At 26.9% G+C, this 23,833-nt stretch overlaps 3 protein-coding genes across 3 annotated transcripts; 1 reads left to right on the plus strand and 2 right to left on the minus strand.

Annotated features, from left to right (window-relative positions):
• Nucleotides 1-15,095: 15,095 nt before the first annotated feature.
• Nucleotides 15,096-15,506, minus strand: MKS88_000689 (ATP synthase-associated protein; the record flags this gene model as incomplete). Its single annotated transcript, XM_067218136.1, has 1 exon — nt 15,096-15,506. The coding sequence occupies one exon, from the start codon at nt 15,504-15,506 to the stop codon at nt 15,096-15,098; it is 411 nt and encodes a 136-aa protein (XP_067075472.1).
• Nucleotides 15,507-18,020: 2,514 nt separating this feature from the next.
• Nucleotides 18,021-20,653, minus strand: MKS88_000690 (CCR4 domain-containing protein 3; the record flags this gene model as incomplete). Its single annotated transcript, XM_067218146.1, has 9 exons — nt 18,021-18,096; nt 18,540-18,658; nt 18,949-19,026; nt 19,119-19,164; nt 19,246-19,286; nt 19,777-19,851; nt 19,948-20,041; nt 20,211-20,332; nt 20,513-20,653. 9 exons carry the CDS (start codon nt 20,651-20,653, stop codon nt 18,021-18,023), a joined length of 792 nt encoding a protein of 263 aa, XP_067075473.1.
• Nucleotides 20,654-21,826: 1,173 nt separating this feature from the next.
• Nucleotides 21,827-23,452, plus strand: MKS88_000691 (uncharacterized protein; the record flags this gene model as incomplete). The annotated part of the gene is made up of 1 exon (XM_067218157.1): nt 21,827-23,452. One exon carries the CDS (start codon nt 21,827-21,829, stop codon nt 23,450-23,452), a length of 1,626 nt encoding a protein of 541 aa, XP_067075474.1.
• Between the last annotated feature and the right edge of the window lie 381 nt (nt 23,453-23,833).

Below are 23,833 nucleotides of genomic sequence, written 5' to 3' on the forward strand. Positions count from 1 at the left end.
TACACACTCGAATTGTTCATTATACGGGTATACAAATTATATAAAAAAAAATAAAAAATTTTCTGACTTGTACATAATAAAATAAGATCTTTTTGAATTGTTCTACTATTCATTGATATCATAAAGATATTATAGAATTTAAAAAAAAATTAATCTTCAGAAAAATAATTAAAAATTTTACATTTCAGAAAATATAAATGAATCATTACATTTCGTGGATATATTTAAATTACAGTAAAATACAGTAAAATACAAAAAAAAAAAAAAAAAAAAAAAAAGAATTATTTTGTGTTACGTTTCAATGAAATTATTCAAGTTACCCAGAAAATGTACAACCACATCAGCACATATATATGCAAATATATATTTATGTATATGGTTAATTAAATGTATGTAAATATATACATACATATATACATGTATGTACGCACATATGTATGTATGAATTTGAAAAAAAAAGGCACTATATATATTTTTCTTCCTTCATTTCTTTAGCAAATTTTTTATTACACCTTTTTCAATGCCATAAAAAAGGTACTGAGAAAAAAAAGGAAAAACAAATAAGTAGGAGTCTTGCTCTATGGAACACAGACAACCAAAGAAAAAAATATATATATGTATGTATATATATATATATATGTGCACGTATGTGTATATGTTTATGTACATACATTTGCATATATATATGTACATACCACCTTTAACGCAAAAACATATTGTACATAAAAGTTTTATTTTACATGATCACATATATAACTCTTGGAAAAAAGTATTGTCAGAAACTCCCTTTTCATATGTAAATGAAAATAAAGTAATAGTAGTAATAAATGAAGGAGCAAATACGGACAGACAACTGTAGAGGGGGAAAAGGCAAAATTGTGCTTACATACATATACGTATAAACATATACACATACATACGTTTACATGTGTACATAACTTAAGCTCGGAACAGGTATGAATGTACGGACTGAAAATAGAGACGTATATTAATTTTATGAAAAATCGTTACGAAAACAAGGATTGCACAAAATTGTTAAGACAAAAATGTCTGGAAGTCTTTATTTTTTTTTTCTTTTTTCTTTTTTTTTTTGTTTTTTTTAAATATGAAGATTGTACTAATTCAAGAAAAAAAAAAAAAAAAAAAAAAAAAAAGATGTACGAGTAGAAAAAAAATCACACAGGCTGACGTAAAAAAAAATTTTGTTTTAGAACCTTTGCATTTTTCAAAACAGCTGGAAAAAAAAAAAAAAAATAAAGCTCTTTGTGTATGTATATATGCATATATATTTATATGTATATGTATGTATTATGTATGTGTGTATGTATTATGTATGTATGTATTATGTGTGTATGTATTATGTATGTATGTATTATGTGTGTATGTATTATGTATGTATTATGTATGTGTGTATGTATGTGTGTACAATGTATTCATGAATGCACACTTTTGTAAGCTTGTGTTCCTTTTTATTTTTTTTTCAAGTTGTACTAACTTCATTTTAAGGATGTACACTAAGTCAGTTGCACAACATAGACAAATAAAAGAAGGAATAAAAAAGGTTGGTGAATGGGAGGGGACCTATGTTACATTATTCATACATCCTGAACATGTACATGTTCAAGTGCATGTTCATGTATAATATCCCAAAACGTGACTTAGTTTTTTTCAATTATTCAGAAAGGTGAATGCAAGTGTTTCATATATATGATGTATAAGTTGCAACTGTATAAAATATAAAGATGTTTTTTGAAAGTAATATTATTTTATAGTTTACATAAAAATGGGCATAACGGTGTTTGTAAGAAAAAAAAAAAAAAAAAAAGAAATGAGAAGAAAACAAAAGAGATGTAAATAAAGAGGCAGTAAATAAAAGAGAAGTCTATATAAAAAAAAAGTTTAAACCATATGCTTTTATAAAAACGACAATCCATATTATCATATTTTTTGTTGGGTAACGAAATATCTAGGTGTTCATTTAGCATTAGGCAAATTTCACGTCTGTTAAGGGGAATTGTTAAAAGACGCACAAAAAAAAAAAAAAAAAAAAAAACATGAAAAACGGAAAAAATGGGAAAAAAATGGAAAAAATGGGGAAAAAATGGAAAAAATGGGAAAAAAATGGGAAAAATGGAAAGATAAACGAAAAAACGGAAAGATAAACGAAAAAAAGGAATGATAAACGAAAAAAAGGAAAGATAAACGAAAAAAAGGAAAGATAAACGAAAAAAAGGAAAGATAAACGAAAAAATACATCTAATTGTGTTATTAAAAATTTTTCTTATAATTTCTCATAGTAAGCATGCATATGTGTAGCATATAATAGGAAATGCATAAAAAACAAAAAGAGAAAAAGAAAAAGATGAGAATATAAAAAAAAAAAAAAAAAAGATAACTTCAAAAAAAAAAAATTAAATAGAGCTATAAGACGAAAAAATTCTTTTCATGTATTAAACATTTTTTCCTTTTTTTTTTTTTAAAATAACATTTATGAGATCATGCATGTTGTTTAACAACATAGATCGTTACATGCTAATTTTTTTTTTTTTTTTTTTGCAAATACTTACATACCATTGCGCATTCTTACAAGAAAAAAATTATGAGGACCTTGTAATGAAAAAAAGACCATTCAAAAATGAAAAAAAAAATAAATAAATAAAAATAAAAGAAGTATGTGAACAAAACTACATATATATATATATATATATATACGTACTTATATCCATGGATATATATATATATATATGTATGTTTAAAATTTGGTAAGTGCTATGTATATATCGAATATTTCTTATATTTTGCCTTTTTCGAAAAATCTCACTTCGCACACATTGTCACGTACAACGTGTAAAAAAAAAAAAATTAGACGCATAGCTGATTTGATATTAAAAAGTACATTTTGAATCCCTTACAATTTTATGTAGGTATATAAGCGAAATTACTTCTAAAAAAAAAAAAAATAATAAATAAATAAAGGAGGGATATTCTGTTGTTGGGTTTTATATGAACGCTTTTATATAAACGATTTTACGTTTTTAAATCTTTATTTTATGCGAAGCCCAACGCGATATATATGAGGTATTTATGTATATATATATGTATATGTATATATATACATTATTATGGACGAGCATATATTACACAGCAAGGGAGCTTAAAAGAAGGCAAACCTTTTTTAATACTACTCAAACGTTGAAGTAAAAATATATATATTTTATAAAATAAGAATATTTGATTTCATCCTTTAAAAGGGGACTACATATATATATCACCATGTGCCAATGTTTTTTGTATTTTCTTTTACATTGGTAGGAAGAAAAAAAATTTGGTATACACCCTTCATTTATATATTCATCTTGTATATATAAAAGCCTACTAAACAAAATTACACATATATATAAAATTGAAAAGAATATTCCCTGTGGTGTTTACAATTGTTTTTATAAAAACGAGCTCGGACAAGAGAAAAAAAGAAATAGAATATATAACAAAATAGGGGAATGAATAACCAAAATAATGTAAATGAATAGTTGTTATGTGTATATATTTATCAGCGTTCTATTAGAAAAAAAAAAAAAAAAAAAAGGCAGCGTGACCGTACGTCCATACTTTGACATAGTAATATAAAAAAGAAAAAATGCATATTCTTATGTATGATAGTTTAAGATGACATATTAACTCATTTTTACGTAAACCTTTTTTCGTCTTTCTCAGTAATTTATTAAAAAAAAAAAAAAAAAAAATACATATGTATATGTACATATATATATATATGTTGACGCATTTAAATTTTCCTTTTTCTATACATTTTAATTATAAATATTTACACCCCTAGAACAGCACAGTGTTAATTATTATGTTGTCTACAACTTGTGTTACGATCATACGCAATCAAAGAAAAAAAAAAAGTAAGAGGAAAAAGGTAGAAGAAATGACGAAGAAAGGAAGGAAAAAGGAACAGAAATTTATTTAAATATAAAACAAACAAAAACAATACACTGTTTATGTTATTATCTCCAAATAAATCTACTTACCATTTTCTCTTCCATTTCTCTTCCATTTCTCTTCCATTTCTCTTCCATTTCTCTTCCATTTCTCTTCCATTTCTCTTCCATTTCTCTTCCATTTCTCTTCCATTTCTCTTCCATTTCTATTTCTTCCACTTCTTATTTTTTTTTTCCCGTTCTTATGCTTATTAAATATTAACCCTTTTTTTTTTTTTTTACTATATTTTAAAAAATATGTAACTAATGAATTTCCATTTTATTTAAAAAAAATATATTCGTTTGACATGTCCTCCAGGCGTAAACAATGTTTTGCCATTGTTAATGTTAAGCAAATTTGCATAAAATTATTCATAAAATTAATCATAGAATTGGTAAAACCTTCGTAATAATTAGCGAAAATTAACGAATTGGTCAACATTTCAAAATTATTAAAAATTTATGGGAATTAAATAAAAATTGCTAAATTACGCAAAATGAGGTAAATTTTTTTTTTCCCCATTCATTTTTCTCTTTTTTTTTTTTTTTTTTTTTTTTTAATTTCTATAATATTAATGTAAATACTATTTATAATATTAAAGTAAATACTATTACTCTATTACTTATTAATGAGAAAAGAACAACACGTTCGATCAATCTTCACATATAAATAACATCAAATAACATCATAGTGGAACAATTATTATTTTTTCCAATTACGTTGCATGCGTCCAAATTTTTTTTTTTTTTTTCCGGAAAATTGTTTATTAAACATAGAACGTTCCATCTTATACCACAACAACAAATTGTTTTTCCCCAAAAAAAAAAAAAAAAAAAAAAAATCGAGGGGGTAAAATAACTTCGCGGAAAGAGTTTTATATACTACATATTATAAACATATACGTAATGGCATATATATATATATATATATATATATTATATATATTATATACATATATACGTGCCCACATAGATAATATTATATATACATATATGGCACGTTCTACGTATATATCATTGACAAAAAGGAGTTGTTTTTTTTTTTTTCCATTTTTATTTTTATTTTTATTTTTTTTAACGTTTTAATTAAGTCTCATTTTTTTTTTTTTTTTTTTAACATGTGCATGTAATAGTATTTGGGGTGTATTTAATTTAATTCTCTTTCTTCGGTTATAGCACGTGCGAGTTGGCACAGCTAAAAATGTATAAATGTATATAAATACATATGTATATACGAGTATGTATATTTAAGTACATATATATAAATATGTATATAAGTATATATAAATATATAAATATGCATATAAGTATATATATATATATAAATATGTACATGTATATGGTGTATATATATATATGTACATGTATATGGTGTATATATATATTTTACGGACGTGTATACTTTTTACCCCATTCGCTTAGGTTTTCGTTGTAGGTATAAATAAAATACAGGATATTATTGTTTGTATGTCATCAAAAGGTAATAAATATATACATGTATATATATTAGTATATATACATAATATACATATATATACATAATATACATGTATATACATAATATACATATATATACATAATATACATATATATACATAATATACATATATATACATAATATACATATATATACATAATATACATATATATACATACATTCATACATGTTTATATATTATGGAAAATCATTTGCATAAAAGCTACGCGCTTATTATTTATTCCGCATAAAAAAATTGTTGGAGTAAGAATTGCAATGACCGTGTACATGCTAAATATAATTATATATATATATATATACATATACATATATACATATATGATGTATAACAGTAAACATGTAGGATGTATAAATACACAAACTATTAGAAAAAAAAAAGCAAGTCATAGTAACCCCTTTCTTCCAAAATGAAAAAAAAAAAAAATTTCTCTTCACATTCCCCGTATCTACATACGTTAATAAGTATATATATATATATATATTTATATAAATATACATAGATATTTATATATTTACATTTTTATATATTTATTTTTTATATATTTATTTTTTATATATTTATTTTTTATATATTTACTTCTTATATATTTACTTTTTATATATTTACTTCTTATATATTTACTTTTTATATATTTACTTCTTATATATTTACTTTTTATATATTTACTTTTTATATATTTATATTTTTATATTTTTATATATATATATATGTATATATTTATGTATGTATGTATGTATGTATTTATGTAAGTATGCATTTATGTAAGTATGTATTTAAGTATGTATTTATGTATATTCGTTTATGTATAATATATCTACATATGCACTACTACATGCATAGTGCCTTATATTTTTTTAGTTTTTTCAAATCTCACCACATGATAATAAAAAATATAAAAATTACTGGAAAAAAAGACTTCTATTTGTACATACTATTATAGTCATATATGCATATATATATATATATCATACGTAAACAATATATATAAAATATATATGTTTATTTATATATGCAGTTTTGATATTTTATATATATATGTATTATTCATTATATATATATATTATTTCCCTTTTCCTTTTCTTAAAAACTAGTACATCGAAATAAAAATAATATATGAATCAAAAAACATTGAGGTTCGTTAAATTTTTTTTTTTTTTTTATTTTAAATTTACAAAAATGGAATATAAGAATAAATTAACAAAAATAAAAAAAAACAAGCATTATTTATATATGTATATATAAAAATATAATTAAAAATAAATAAAATATGCGTATAAAAATATATATATATGTATATATATATATATATATTTATATATTTTAAATAATTAAGTGTTCATATATATATATAAGTATACGTAAATGTACGCTTAGGTATGTATATGTACGTTCATTTATGTATATATTCGTAAAAGTACATCAACGTTTTCATTCAACAGAATGATCGTTTATGCATTACATCCTTTTAATTTCCTTATTTCTTCGAAGTGCGACAACATAAGATTAATACGCATTTCCTTGTAAGGATGGTCTTGTAAACCTAATTTGTTTTTATTTGTAACATAATTTGTTATTCATTAATATATATATATATATGTATATATACCTACGTATTTATGTATTACATTTTTACTTATTTACATATATATTTATTATATATTTATTATATATTTATTATATATTTATTATATATTTATTATATATTTATTATATATTTATTATATATTTATTATACATTTATTATCCATTTATTATTTATTTATTTGATTTTTTTTTTTTTTTTAATTTTAAATGCTTATTTTACATTTTCCGTGGACTCCACATTAGTATCATTGTAATCTATAAGTTTGTGTAGGAGCATATTTATGGATAGCTTGTATAGGAGCACGTGTATAACGTAACAGCCATATCGTAAATAAATAATTATGTAGTTATCTGCATAGTTACATATGAATAGATCCATTTATTAATACATTACATGTATGATATGTTATGCGCGTTATTAAATCGTTTTAGTAGCTTTGTATAATTATATATATATATATATTATTATTTATTTATGCATCTTTCCCTATATCCACATATTCGTCTATCCTTCCGCGGCGTACATTCGTGTGTTACGCACCTATTATATATGTTATGCTTTTTTTATTAATTTTCATTTTGAATAATTTTGCATTTGCTCTTCCGTAATTCTATTTGATAATTCATATTTTTAACTTTTAATTATTTTATCATTCATATTTAACTATACCTTTTAACGTTTCAAGTCCGTATATATTTAATACTTTAATTGTTAACAGATTTTGAATCTTTTTTTTTTTTTTTCTTTTTTTTCATTTTATCTGTTCATCGAGTAGTGCATGTGAGCCTACGCGCGCGATTGTGTCTGTGCATATATGTAAGCAACGTTGTATATGTATATATATATGTACGCAACGTTGTATATGTATATATGTATGTACGTATATGTATATATGTATGTACGTATATGTATATATTTATATATATGCTTGTGTACCTGTGTTCATGTAAACGTATGTACGTGTTACTGTATGTAGTGAACGTATGACATATACATGCGCACGCATATATATCCGTACATATATACCTGCATGCACATGTTTAGTGTATTTATGCATGTCTATAAACGTGTGGAGCACCCTCCCTCCTCATTTGTATGTATAACTGTGAGCGCTATGCCTCGTTACGTATTTTTTGAAGAAACTTTTTTTTATAATTTTTCATATGACGACGTGTCTTAGTAATGTTTAATGCTTAAAAGTGATGATAGCATAATTCCCTGTTTGTTTTTATTATATTTTTTTAATTTAATGTATATATATATTTGCACATGTATAGAGTGTATATTATAGATATATATATATATATATATATACATGTTACATATATATATATATATATATATATATATATATATGTTTTTGTATATATATTATGTGTGTATATGTTACGCATAGGTATACATACACGCACAGACGTAGAACATAAATGCACATATATACATGCGCTTGTATATGTTGTGCACATATGCCATTTGTTTGTACGCAGGCAGTACATAATGCACGACTTGCATATATTTATGAGTAGTTTGAACTCTTTTTATATTTTTTTGAATAATAATTTTAAAGATGGTTCTGGGAAATATTATATCAGGATTTAGGGAATTAAAGCAAAAGTCATTAGATAAGTTTGCAAACATTTTGTATAATTATGCAGGGTTTGTATATGATCGACCTTGTACAGTTATCCTTATTAGTTTGCTATGTTGTCTATCACTAAGTATGGGCATATATTATAGAGAACATGAAAAAGATATATATAAATTATATTCCATTTCGAATTCATACGCATATGAAGCAAATGAAATGATTAAAGATTTTTTTTATAAAAGTAGAAAAGCATTTATTTTAGTAGAATCAAATTGTAATTTACTACAACCACATATTTTAACAGAATTAAAAAAATTTGAAGATGGAACAAAAGAAATTAAAGTTGATCTAACAGAAGTTGTTGAGTGTAAGAAGGATTTATATAATACACCAAAGGAACAAACGGATGTTGCTAAGGAAGTGCACGACATGTTATCAAAAAGAATAGACCCGAATACAAGTTTTGATTGGAAGCCAAATTTTAAAAAATTCAATTTTAGTTTCGCTTTGAACAAATTAATGGGTTTGAATAATAAAAATGCAAGTACATCTAAGGATGGCTTATCGAGAGGAAAAAAGGAAGGAAACGATAACGATGAGGATGATAGTAATGATAATGACGATGATGATAGTGAGGATGATGACAATGACGATGATGATAGTGACGATGATGGCAAAAACGATGTTGGCAAAAACGATGATGGAAAAAACGATGATGGAAAAAACGATATCACAAATGGTAATGAGCATGGTAGCATAAATTCATCCATGTTAAAGGGAAAGAAAAAAAAAAAAAAAAAAAAAAAGCGGATTATCAGAGAAAATAATAAAGCCCAGGGCAAAATTTTCGGATTATAAGGATGATACATTTTTTCCTCCATATTACATTCCTCCTATGCTTGTCAAAAGTGATCGATGTAAATTACAAAATGTATTTAGAGATAAAAACATTAACATAGATCTTCGAGATGCAAGTGATGCATTAAAAAAGCAAATAACATTTAGTTTAGAAGATATATGTGAGCAGAAATATAATGAATGTAATTTTAGCTCCCTTTTTTTATATTATGAAAATGGTAATGCAAAATTAGATAGCCCTATAAAGGTTGATAACCTGGACTTTTATGTGAATAGAAAAACATTTAAGGAGATGATGTTTAGAGGTATACTAGGTAACATGGAATATACAGAAACCCCATTTAGTTATACTATTACATCTGCTAATGCAATATTAACAGTTATTCCTTTGATTAATTCATATATATATGAACCATATGTACTGGCTTATGAAAAGAAACTAATTGATTATGTTAGGTTTTATAATATAGATCATGTAATTAAAGACGATGTGACAAATGATGGTAATGAACCGTATGTTCGTTTTCATGTTTTAACAGAAAGAAGTTTAGAGGATGAAGTGGATAGGATATCAAAAATTGATAATTTAACTAGACTATTATTTTTAATTGGTGTTTTATTAATTTTTATGTATGCATTGTTTAATAATGTAACATCTGTTTTGTATAGAAGTAAACCGCTCTGTGCTGTTATGGGAATTTTTTGTGGTTTTTTAGGTTACCTTGCCGGTTCAGGTTTTTTATTTTTTTTAGGTGTTAAATCAGTTCCTCCAGCAGAAACGGTGCCATTTTTAGTAATAGGTGTAGGAGTTGATGATGTTTTTGTCATTTTGAATTCGTATTCCTTACTATTTATGATAAATGATGATAAGAAAAGAATTCAGATGTGTTTAAAAGATAGTGCACTTGCCATAACAGTTACTACATTAACAAATATTATTGCTTTTTTAATTAGTGCTGCTTCTCCTTTTTATTCAATATGTAGTTTTTCATTATTTACGGCTAGTTCTTTATTTTTTGGTTATCTCATGGTAATAACTCTACTACTTAGTATTTTATGTATTGAAGCTAAATTGGAAAAAAAAAAAAAGAATATATTTTCAGGTACCTTCGATCTTTTGTGTTCATGTTTTAGAAAAAAAAAAAAAATTAATGATAGGGAAAAAAATTGTCTAGTTTTAGAAGTGCAAAATGATGAAGATTATACAAAAACGCCAGTAGAATATGAAAATATTTCTATTTATGAATGGATTCATAATTTATATTTGTTTGAAGAATCAATTAATAAAAAGAAGAAGAGCACATCTGTCTATATGTCCAATGATAAAAGCAGCAAGGGATATATGAACGATTGTGATACTCCGCGGGATGATAGACTTCAGTTGGAGCATATCTACAGAAATAACAGCCATGCCAAAAATGGAGCGGAAAAGAAAGTAGCTGGTAGCAGCGTGCCCCCCAGGGGTGTGGTTCCCGATCTGAATAATAACGATGATAAAAATGATAACGGTACTATTGATTATGCTACCAAACTTGAAGAAAACGAAAAAAGGCGAAAAAAGGGCAAAGACGTGATACAGCAGCAACATCAACGAGTTGATGTTATCCAGGAGAAAAACAAAATTGCCATAATTAATGATATTTTTAAAGATAAACAAATAGAAGCTAGTTCGAAAGCGGTACAGAAGGAAGGAGCAGGTATGCAAGAAACCCCGAAACAAGCAAGCACAAAACAAGCAAGCGCAAAACAAGCAAGCGCAAAACAAGCTGCTGAGAAGGGCCTAGGAAATGATGACTACTTGTCAGTTAGCGAATCGCAGGGTATGTCTAATGAAAGCCCGACGCCCGTTCAGGGAAATAGTGCAGATAGTGAAAACAGAGTGGAAAAGAAAAAGGAGGATGGAAATAGCGGCAGTGGTAGTAGGGATAACAACTACGGAAGCAATAACATGCTGCTTCTGAAGCACTACAACAACTCCACTGAGCTGGCAACGAAGGATACACTGCTTAATAATATGAACGAGACGGACAAGAAAAAAATTTATTTGTTAAGCTCACACGATAATGTGCTATTTTATAAATATATATATGAAGAGCCAAAGGGGAATATAGGAAAGTATTTCAGATCAGTAATTAAGAATTATTATGTTCCATTTTTATCATCACGATTAGGTAAAACTATAGTATACCTTTTATTTACTTGTATCTTGTTATTATCATTATATGGATGTACATTAATGAAAAAAGGAATTAAGTATGATAAAGCTTTTCCAATTGATTCATATGTACGTTTTTTTACGGCGGCAAAAATGAAATACTTTCCAAATTATGGTGATCTGATAGAAGTATATTATTTTGATAAAGATTTTATAAATAAATATAGAAATTTAAATAATCCAACGGAAGCTATTTCCTCATCTATTTTATATACTGACAAAACAGATCGAGAAATGATGAACAGTCCAAATTTAAATAAAAACATTAATTGGGAGTTAAAAGAAATTCAAGATGATTTACAAGATATGCATGAACAGTTAGAATCACAAGAATTTGTTTCTGGTATTGCTAATGGATTTAATTTATTTTTAAATAATAATAGTAAAAAATTAAATGCACAAGACAATGATAAATTTTATGAAGCCTTTGTAGATTGGTTACAAAATGATTTCATAGGTAATTTATTTAAAAATGATTTTATATTTTTAAATAGAAAATTAGTAGCTTGGAGATTTCATTTCTTTCAAAAGAATGTAGATGACTCTGAAATATCGTTTAAATGGATGAAGGCTTGTAAAGAAATAACAAAACTACAGGATCATAATATTCAAATGTTATGCTTTCATATCAGCTCTATATTCAACGAAACTGATGAAGCTATTATTGAAGTCACAATAAAAAATTTAGGAATTACTATCATTACTATTTTAATTGTTACTGCTTACATTGTCAAGGGGTTTACTTCGTGTGTTATTATCGCTATGATTATTTTCCTCATCGACTTATGCATATTTGGCTTCATGTGTTTGTGCGGAATAACTGTTAACATTATTTCCATGGTTATCTTGGTCCTCTCAGTCGGTAAGTTGACATATGTTAGCCGGTCAGCGGGTTATCAAGTTGGAACTTCGCTGCTCTATCGCTTCTATATCGCTTCTATATTGCTTCTACCCCCATTTTTCATCTCTCCGTGCGAATTTACGTATTCCCCATTTCATGTTCATACACCTGTTTATTGCTTCTACTCTTTCTAATTTAACTCCTTATGACTCCTTTTCTGCTTCAGGTTTTTCCATCGATCACACGTCCCACATTGTCCAGGCGTTTACACACAGCATGGGGCGAACCAGAGACGAAAAGTAAGTGCATTGACAACTTGAAAAAAAATTAAAACGTTGATATATGTGTGGCCATTCAACTGCAAGAGTGATATAGTGGCATATAAAATATACCTAAATAATATGTAAAAAGATGAAAGAAATCAAATGAGTGATATGTTCGGATCCCCTATTTATACATCGCGCCCATTAACACTTTTCTTTTTTTCTAATTTTTTTTTTTTTTCTACAGGATGAAGGAGAGTTTGCATTTAATGATAGGTCCTGTCCTACACAGTGGGTTGTCCACGTGGTTTGTCATAAGTACCTTATTCTTTTCCAATAAAGATTTCACAGTCATATTCTTTCAAACTTTAACTTTGGTAAGTTATCAAAAAGGAGGTTTCCTACACACATGCGAATATGTATACATATATACACATATACACACATATATACACACATATATACATACATATAACATTTGTGTATGTATGTGCATGTTATGCGAAATTTGTTTAATTGTGATTTAAGTAGATTTTTTTTTTTTTTTTTTATACAATTCTTGGAGATCAAGCTTCACCGCTTATCGACTAGTGCATTCATTTGTTTTTATCTTCTAGCTTTTTAACTTATTCATTTATAATGTGTTTTCTTTGTAATATGTAACATTTTGTTTGTAATATTATATGTACATATATATATATATATATATATTGTTGGTTTATTTTTTTTCTTTTCCCCCCCTTCGCAGGTTTTATTTTTCTCTATAACATTCTCCTCGATGTTATTGCCAGTACTTCTTTCGAGCTTTGGCCCCATGTGATTATTTTAAATTAAAAAAAAAAAAAAATATATATATTTATAATGTATATGTAAGTACATGTAATATGTTTACGTAAGTTTTGTATATATGTATATGTATGTACATGTATGTATATATATGCATTTGCACATATACATCTCCATATGATTTTATTTAATTATTTATATATTCATTCATTTATATATATACCTATTTATATTTTTTCCTTTTAAATATTGATTATATGTGTTACTAATACCAGAATTAGTTAATATATTTTGATTTTAATTTCCGCCTTTTTAAATTCAATTTTTTAAATAATAAAGACAATTTTTAATGTGTGTGTGTGTATGCATGGGTGGGTATATGTGTGCGCACACATTATACGCTTATGTGTATGTAATACCTTATATAATTAATTTACTTTACTCTTCTTTTTTTCTATGTTAAATATATAAGTTTGCGTGACTGCGTGCTTTTAGTTCACTATATATATATATATATATACATATATAATATTTTTATACCGACGCATTTGCTGACAATATATTGACTCTCTTTTTTTTTTTTTTTTTCCATTGGTACATTTATTTATGCTTTATATATGTTTCTTATGTTCCTCATGATTTCTCAATATCCCAGTATGTTTCTTATCTTCTTATATTTCTCATATTTTCTCATGTTTCCAGTATGTTAATTATGTTTCTTATGCTTCTTAAGCTTCTTACGCTTCTTACGCTTCTTACGCTTCTTACGCTTCATATGCTTCCAATACTTCTTATGTTTTACTTATGACCTATTTTAATTCTTTCATTTATTACCATATGTTATGTATGTTAAAATTTATATTTACAGTTTATACACGTATGTGCAAAGAAAAAGAAAAATATATATGACAATATTTAAAAAATTTTTTTTTTCAAGTTTTATTTAGTGTTTACTTGTATTTTAAAACATTTTTTTTTTTTTTTTCCTAAAATTTCTACTCAAATTTTGGGAAAAAAAAAAAAACCTTTTAAATGGAATATAAATAAATAAATATGTATACATATTTGTATATATATAATATGTATATGTGTTGTATATATATACACAATGAGTATGAAAAAATGGCCGTAATAATCACATGAACGCGTGCAGGAGAAAATTCGCACACAAGGTTAGCTACTTCCGCCAACGAAGGGCTATAAGGTTACAATGTTTCCACGCACATTTGTGATAAAAAGTGGGCTTTATGAGAACAGGCTAAGCACATATACATACATACAAACAAACACCCATACATGTATATTTATACAAACATGTATTATATACATATTTGTTGCAAACTTTGTGTGCAATACTCAAATATTAAAGAAAAAAAGGAGGGAGGCGGAAAAGTCATGCATGATGAATTGCGCACTTCTTGAGGTATACCATATAATATACGCTTTTTCTACCTCTTTATTTATTCTATTTTTTTTTTTAAACAAATTCAGCATGCTCATCTTCCCAAATAAAAACTTTAGGATCTCTTTTACAAAATGCTCGAACAGCTAATGCCAAGTTGTCCTTGTCATCCATCATTCTTCCCTTACATCCTAATCTTATATTTTTGGGTATTCCTTGCTCATTCTGATAAATAATTTTTTTTGCTTCTTCGACAGTTACATCATCATTTAAGTAAAATTTTGTTCCGTTTTTCCATTTATTATTTTTTTGCATTAAATTGTTCTTGTAGTTCAAATATTTTGAATATAACCAACTGCTTGAATCCTTTGTGCTGTTCGAATTCTTCGGGTATAACCTCTCATCATTTATATAAAAGAAATAGCCTAGTTTTGTATCTGCTCTGTACCTTGTTGACCATATTACTGCTGGAAAAATTATTAACATGACATATTTTATATGACTCTGTGCATAATAAAACGAATGATACAGTTTTTTTAAGCGATAGTTAAAATCACGAAAGAGGCTATTCCAAATATACCTCCTGTACATTTCGGACAAATGGGTAAAGGAAAAATGCGGTAAATAGTGGATTTTTTTTTCTTTTTGTATATGTGTGTGCGTATGTGTGTGTATGTGTGTGTATGTGTGTGTATGTGTTTGTATGTATGTGTATGTGTGTGTTTATGTATGTATATGTACGTATGTACATGTGTAGCAAAATATATGCTTTCTGCACAACGTTTAAACGTGTTGCTGTAACGATTCTATTTATCACTACCCACAAGCGCACATACTATATATATATTCATATATACGTATATATATGTGTATATATTATATGTCTGTATATATACATATATACACAAGCAATTAAAACGTACATACAGATTATCGGTTGTTCTGCGTGTTGTTGTTTCTCACAAATTTAGATGAAATGCCTTTATATATATGTAGTCTAGTTGACATTAAAAAAAAAAAATTGAACTCCCTCATCTATTAAATTTTTGCATAAATACGATTACAATATGCACATTCTTTTGTTTTCAATATGGTAAAATTTTTATGCTAAAAGAACTTATATACGTTCGAAGCTGAATTATACATACTTCCTCGTTGAAGCTCAATGGGTTTATATTTAAGTGGAAAAAGATGACATTTGTCGTTTCTTCTTTTTTTTTAGTACTATCGTTACTGCTATATTTTTATTTTATTTTTTTTTTTTTATTTTGAGGGGTTAATTATTTAAATTGCTTTATCAAGTTCCTCCTCCTTTAATATATCGCCTGTTATATTGAACATGTTTTAAAAAAAATTATTTTCCTATTATGCGAGAGAAAAGGAAAAAAAAATAAAAAAAAAAAACAAAAAAACGAAAAAATAAAAAATAAAATATAAAATAAAAAATTAAAAATATAAAATTAAAAATATAAAATAAAAAGGGCCCAAGGATATACTTTGTATTTCACATTTTTCCTATATTTTTTTTTTTTTTTTTTTTAAGTGAGAATTTTTAAATGCAAGTGAGTTATACACATTGACTGTATTTGCTGCATTGTGTAGCCATTAGGGATATATGTTTATGTACTTTTCTACTTTCATTTTATTTTGCCAACCTGTTAAGTCAACTAATTTGCACACAGTTCAAACTTTGCAGAAGTGATTTAATTTTTTTTACTTTTTTTACTTTTTTTAATTTTAGTTTTAATTTTACTTTGTATTTTTTGTTCCCTCTTTATGCAAATTTACTTTTTGCGAAAAAGAAAATTAAATGGCTTGAGCTTATAATACTCCACGACAAGTACCTATAACAACGCATTGTTTGTGTATAGAGACTGCTCAAAAAATGGTGTATGCTTTTGCTTTTTGGCTTAGTAGCCTTCTAGCTTAGTTCTCTTTTATTCAATTTTTTTTTTTTTTTTTTCGTGGGCATTCCTTTATATATAGTACTATCACATGACGTAATTTTAAAAATGTTACAACTTTTAATTTGCAAAAAAAATAAAATAAAACAAAATAAAATAAAATAAAAGCGAAGGTAACAACTAAGTAAAAAATGAAATAGATCCTTACCACCCTCAAAATATAAGGCATGAACAGCAAATTTGTATGCACATTATTCATGTACATTAGTATTGTATGCATAAACATGTAAATATAAATGTACGTGGAAATCTGTATATACGCATATGCATACATTGCAAAGTAACAAAGGAGCGATGGGCAATCCCGCGCTTAATTCATTTTTCAAAGGAATGAAAATCGAAGGGGCATACTGAGAAAGGCACCTACATAAGCGTTGTATCTTCCATCCGTCTCAGATTAATATACGCTTCGCACGTTTGCTAAATTTATGTAAATGCATAAATGCATAAATGAATAAATAAATAAATAAATAAATAAATAAATAAACATATATATATATATATATATATATATACATATATGACTGTTCAGCAAATTATATTTCCTACGAGTTGTCATATGAGAGTATTCCCCTGCGGAGGTGAGTGCATTGTGTGTAAGTACTTCCTACACGCAAGTTAGATGGGCTTCATACAATAATAATAAAAAAAAAAAAAAAAAAATGGTTTAAGTATTATACCAAACGATTATATTTTCATTCATTCTAATTTTATCTTTTCTAAGTGATTTTAATTTTTTCGTGTTTTCTTTTTTGTACCCTATTTATTTTATTTTTTTAACTTTTTGAGATAATTTTATTATGAACCGTTAAGGTGTATCCGTTGCGATACAAATTACAAAATTATGAATAACAAATGTTTCGTCTTGTTTAACAAAGAAACATAATAAAACGAAATGTAATTTTCGTTTTGCATTAACAATGGCAAAATGAACACATAAATGTAGACTATCTTAATTATGAGCAAGGGGAATAAGTTCTCCGTTTTTTGAAGACATAATAAAGAACAAATTTTCTTTTCTTTTTTTGCCAAATTTTCAAATAAGAAAGAAGTCAGAAGTTAGGAGGACGTGGTCAGAAGGGAAGTTCAAGTTCGGTAGGGTTTTAACTTGGCTGGAAAAAAAATAAAATAAAATAAAATAAATTAAAAGAATAAAATAAATTAAGTTAAAAAAATAAAATAAATTAAAAGAATAAAATAAAATAATAAAAAAATAAATTAAAAAAATTAAAAATTAAAAAAATAAAAAAGATTAAAATAAAAATAACAACAAATACAAAAACAAAAACAAAAGCAAAATTAACGTAAAATAAAATAAAATTAGATCACATTATATTAGATAAAGAACACTAGCTCCTGGCATAATACAAAAGATGGATAAAGTAAGAAAAAAAAAAAAAGGACAAACATATAGATAATAAAATGGCTAACACCACTCCAATTTATAGTTGACCAAATTTTAAGTCAGACATATTAAAACAAAATTACACACTAACAAGGTGTTTCTATTTTATTTTATTTTATTTCTTTTCTTTTTTTTTTTTCTTTTGATTACTGCAAGTTCTGCGGAATTGTTTTTGCAGATATGGGAATAAGGTCTTTGTAAAAAATAAAATCAATGCATCCACAGAAATTGGAAGTTTTGTTTGTGAACAAGGGCTCCTTTCCATTTATCTATGAAGTTGATTGAAAGGATGTACATAATATGCATAGAGGTACAAACGTGTGCGAATAAGTACACAAATATACGTGCATGATGCATATATATATATATATATATATATATATATATGGATATATATATGGAGATATGTTTGTACATACATTTGTATGTGCGTTTGTGCGAATGTTAGTGTTTCGCCTCTTTTGACAAGTATGGCTTGACCAAAAAAAAAAAAAAAAAAAATAGTAAAGTTTATTTTTCCCGTTTTGCGGTACTTTTTTTTTTTTTTTTTATTTATTACTTCATGAAATACACTTTTAAACGGGTCTAAGGTTAAAGATGGAAAAATTTGAAAAACTTCGTTTTTCCTTAATTCAGCCTGATATGTGAATGTAAAAATGGGGTAACGTTACGTTGTGCTATATCTTCTTATATTTAAGCAAAGAGATTATATTTTTTTATGCACCTTACCGGGTGCTCAGGGTGCGTCTGTGCAAGCATTCCAGTAGTTATTAGCCTATAATTTAATTTTGAAAAAAAAAAAAAAAAAATTTGTAATTGTTCTTAAGCTGAATTGTTAACGTTTTTATGCTATTACTCATATACGGCACTGCGGTGGGGGCCTGCAGATTCGCTCATCTGAGAAGGGTGAAAGAGGTTAACAAATCAATGGCAAATGTGTCATAAATACGTAGCAAATACGTAGCCATATACGCAGCAAATACGTAGCAAATACATTGCTAATGATTCGATATAACATAGACATGATATCGGCATACAGTTGAACCGAATCGAGGAAGTACCATGTGGGGGGTAGAGTTGAAATCCCCCATTAATAGCAAGGGGGGATGTGGAAAATCGCGTAGAGTTTCATGAACAAATTGAAAGAACTCCTTCACTATTAAGTATACATGAAATGCTTTTATATCAGGGTATAACGGATTCCAGTGTATATGACAGTTGCAAATCGCTAAGAGTACCTTTTTGTTTTTGTACATATGTCAATAAATAGAAAAAAGAATTAAGCAACGAAGTAAAAATTGGAGCAAAAAATTGAAATTAAATAATGATGCGAAAAATGTAGCGTACAGATTGCACATTTTGAATGTATTATTTTATATATGCCTACATCTGCACGTTGTAGTAGTATCATAGTGGCAGTACTGTTCCTTCTCTTGAGCTCCCTTATGAAAGCATCTTGTATCTATCATTCAATAAACAAATAAAAGGAGTGTTATGTGTGCTAATACGAAATGATAAATATAGCTACGTTGTAGAGAAATGGCCTTTCTTTGTTTACTTCACACTGATTTTCGGATGAACAGTTCATAAAATACTTCGAAACGGCGTTGTTCAGGTCAAAACGCCTTTCCCCTAATAATTTAAAGCTTTTCCTAAAAAAGGCGAAATGTTATCAGTGTGTATTTTATTTTACTAATTTATAAAACGAACTAGCTGAATAATCCAAATTCCGGCACTTTTCATTATTAGTGCTCTCTCTTTTCCACTCCCGTTCATTTATTCTCAATTTTTCTCATTTTTCTTTTTTTCTGTGCATATTACTTATAAAGAACGCAGCAGTTGTTACTTGTTGCCTGTGCTATGCTTTGTGTTGGACCGTGGAAAATCAAATCATAATTTCGGCACTTATGTTTTAGTTGAGTCATCATAAACAAATTTACTTCCTAAAAAAAAGGCGGTTAAGTAGCGTCTATTGCTCTGTAGTCCTTTCATCTAATAGGTTAACATTTATTTTATATTATTCAATTTTTTTATTTTTAAAGCAGTGCACAAATGACCTACAAGCGTACTGTACTGTATGCTACTCTTTTTTTTTTTTTTTTTTTTTTTTTTTCTCTCCTTACTTGTAAGCAGATAATGTCAAGCGAATTGTTAAACAACTTCGTGTATAACAAATTTTGGCGAGTAGTGCTATGGGTATACTCTACAGCATAACTTGAAATTTTTTCCTTAGCAGAATAACAGGCGCTATTAAAAATGTTCATTGTGCCTACGCGGATTTTTACTCCCGCACACATTTTTAAATACGCTTTTTAACACTAATGCGAAAGGGAGCATAGCGTAAGTGAGTGTTCACCAAAGGACAAGAATTAAATGCCCTAGTTTGTATATATATATATATATATATATATATACGAGTGTGTGAATGAGCTCGTATAGGTAAAAATATATACATACATGTACAGATATATAACATGAGAACACCATGTCAAATCATAGCCCTATCCGTTCGGCTAATTTGAAATGTTGTACCATTACATTTAATTGCTGATTCAGCTTAACTGCTCTTAATTTTGCCATGCTTTAATGTTCTTCCTAACCGTTCATCATATTTCGCTTTATTTTACCACCCTATGTTGTACCGTGCTGTATTTTACTGCGCTGTATTATACTACTATATACTGTACTGTAGTGTACTCAATTTAATTTTTTTTTTTTTTTTTTTTTTTTGGCGGCGGCTCATTTTTGATGTTATAAAATGGTAACATCTTGGCCATCATATAACACCTCATATACATGCGCATAGAAACATGAATGAATTTACTCATATATGAATATATGACCATATGCACAAGTGCACATGGATGCTTATAAAAATTATTCTTTCACAGTTGCTTCAGTTATTGCTCATTCGCCAAATGTCAGAGGGCTTGCAGGATGTACTGTAAAAACATACATTACATAGCGCTACTAATGTAACACTCTTTTTTTTTTTTGCACATTTCTGAAGGAGCACAAACCGGCATATTAATAAGTGAATCATTTTTCTTTTATTTTTCTTTTCGCTTTGTTTTCTCTTTCTTTTCGCCTTCTTTTCTCTTTCTTTTCTCTTTGTTTTCTCTTTCTTTTCGCTTTGTTTTCTCTTTCTTTTCTCTTTCTTTTCTCTTTCTTTTCTCTTTCTTTTCGCTTTCTTTTCTCTTTCTTTTCTCTTTCTTTTCGCTTTCTTTTCTCTTTCTTTTCGCTTTCTTTTCTCTTTCTTTTCTCTTTCTTTTCGCTTTCTTTTCTCTTTGTTTTCTCTTTCTTTTCGCTTTGTTTTCTCTTTCTTTTCTCTTTCTTTTCGCTTTCTTTTCTCTTTGTTTTCTCTTTTTTTTTTTTTTTTCTTTTCTTATTTTAACATATTTTTTCCTATTTTTTTGTATTTTTTCTCTTTTTCTAGGATGATGATGACCTGTTCAGGAAATAAATACTTGGCGTTAGTTAACTTTGTCAAATATTGTAAGAAGCATTACAGTCGGGTGAGCAGGAGTAGTAACCGCAGAAGGGGCAAAAACAATGGGGTAGCTATCACAGAGTCGAGAGGAACATATACATATGATATAGACAAGAGCAGCAACAGTAACAGCAATAACAGAAATAATAGCAATAACAGCAATAACAGCAATAATAGCAATAATAGCAATAATAGCAATAATAGCAATAATAGCAATAACAGCAATAACAGTAACAACAGTAACAGTAACAACAGTAACAACAGTAACAGTAACAACAGTAACAACAGTAACAGTAACAACAGTAACAACAGTAACATGTATAAAAAATCAGTATTTTACGAAGAGATTAATGATAAAAGGAATGCAGAAAACAATACAAATATATTACAAATAATAAAAAACAGCCAAATAGAAAATTTCAATATTTATGATTGCACTCTTTTTTTAAATTATTTAATAAAGAATAAAAAGAATAAGGCATTTAGCAATGAACTGAAACATGTTAACAAAATAAGATTAAGTTCATATCTGTATAAAGTGTCTATATGCAAAATAATGAAAAACATTTTAACATTTGAGCCGAGATATGTTTATTCTTTTTTCATTAAATTTTCCGAACTTCGAGATTTAAACTCAGTTGAATGTTTATTTTTGCATATTTACAATAGACACTTAAATTATTTTTCCCTTTATTACTTAACTGAAATTATGTATAATATTGCTATATTGAATTGTTCTTTTCCAAAAAATGCAGGAATTTTGAGGGAGTTTTTAGACTATCTAACATTAACCATTATTAAGGAAAATAAAAATATAAAAAATTTTGAAAAAAAAATTAAGAATAAAATAAACATACATCTTACGAATGATAGTAAAAAGCCTGTTTATATAAAAAGCTTTACAAATAAAAAAAAAAGGTACACACAAAAGTGCAGTAGTCAGGATTATGCTATCATTGCGGCATGTGATCCTATTAATATATGTTATACCAAAGGAAAAGAGGAACATAGTGTACTACAACTACACGATGATAAGAACAAACAGATAGGAATTACAAAAGGGAATAAAAAAGTACGAATGAAATTTAACCTAGACTCCTTATCGAACGTTATGTTATATAAACTAATTTACGGTCTTGCAAAAATAAATCATAATAAAGAATTAGTTAAGGATCTCTTTGTTTTGTTAATACCATATCTACGATATCTTATTCAAAATAAAAATTATGTATATTGCAAGGAGAGAAATGATATTATTGTAAAAATTATATGGGCGTTTGCTTTTCTACATATAAGGCATATTAATCTATTTCTTGATTTTTCCTTATGCCTCCAACTTATTCTACCAGAATTAGAATTAACATATATTAAAATTGCTAAACAAATTTATGAAAATTTACTCCTTTTTGATGAATTGTTATTGGATAAATTAGAACAAAGGATCAACCAGTTGGAAAATATTTCTCCTGAACAACAATTTTCTCAACCCAGAAAAAAGCAATTCAAAAAAAAGAAAAAACGAGTAGCAATTACGGACGAAATTAAATTTAGTGTAAAGAAGCGAAAAAATTAAGCTGTCCAGAAGGACCGAATGGAGGCGAGTTCGCTTTAGCGGATGTACAGGAGTGGAAGAACCAGTTCCTTTAGTTGGATTGTTGAGAAAAGGAAAAGGGGGGAAGTTTATTGATCATATTTAAAAAAAAAAAAAAAAAAAAAAGTGGAAAGTCGAAGGTGGAAAGTAGAAAGTGGAAAATCGAAAGTGGAGAGTAGAAAGTGGAAAGTAAAAAGTAAAAAGTAAAAAGTACAAAGCAGAAAGCAGAAAATATTTACAACAAACTTGTAACTATTCTGCATTTTGATTGTTTAAACGGGGGGAAAAGCATGCAGAAACAATACAATCAAAAATGATATATTCATTGCTACATTTCCATCTCAATGTACACACATGAATTAC

The sequence above is a fragment of the Plasmodium brasilianum genome, chromosome 2 (assembly GCF_023973825.1).
Source record: "Plasmodium brasilianum strain Bolivian I chromosome 2, whole genome shotgun sequence".
Classification (NCBI taxonomy): domain Eukaryota; phylum Apicomplexa; class Aconoidasida; order Haemosporida; family Plasmodiidae; genus Plasmodium; species Plasmodium brasilianum.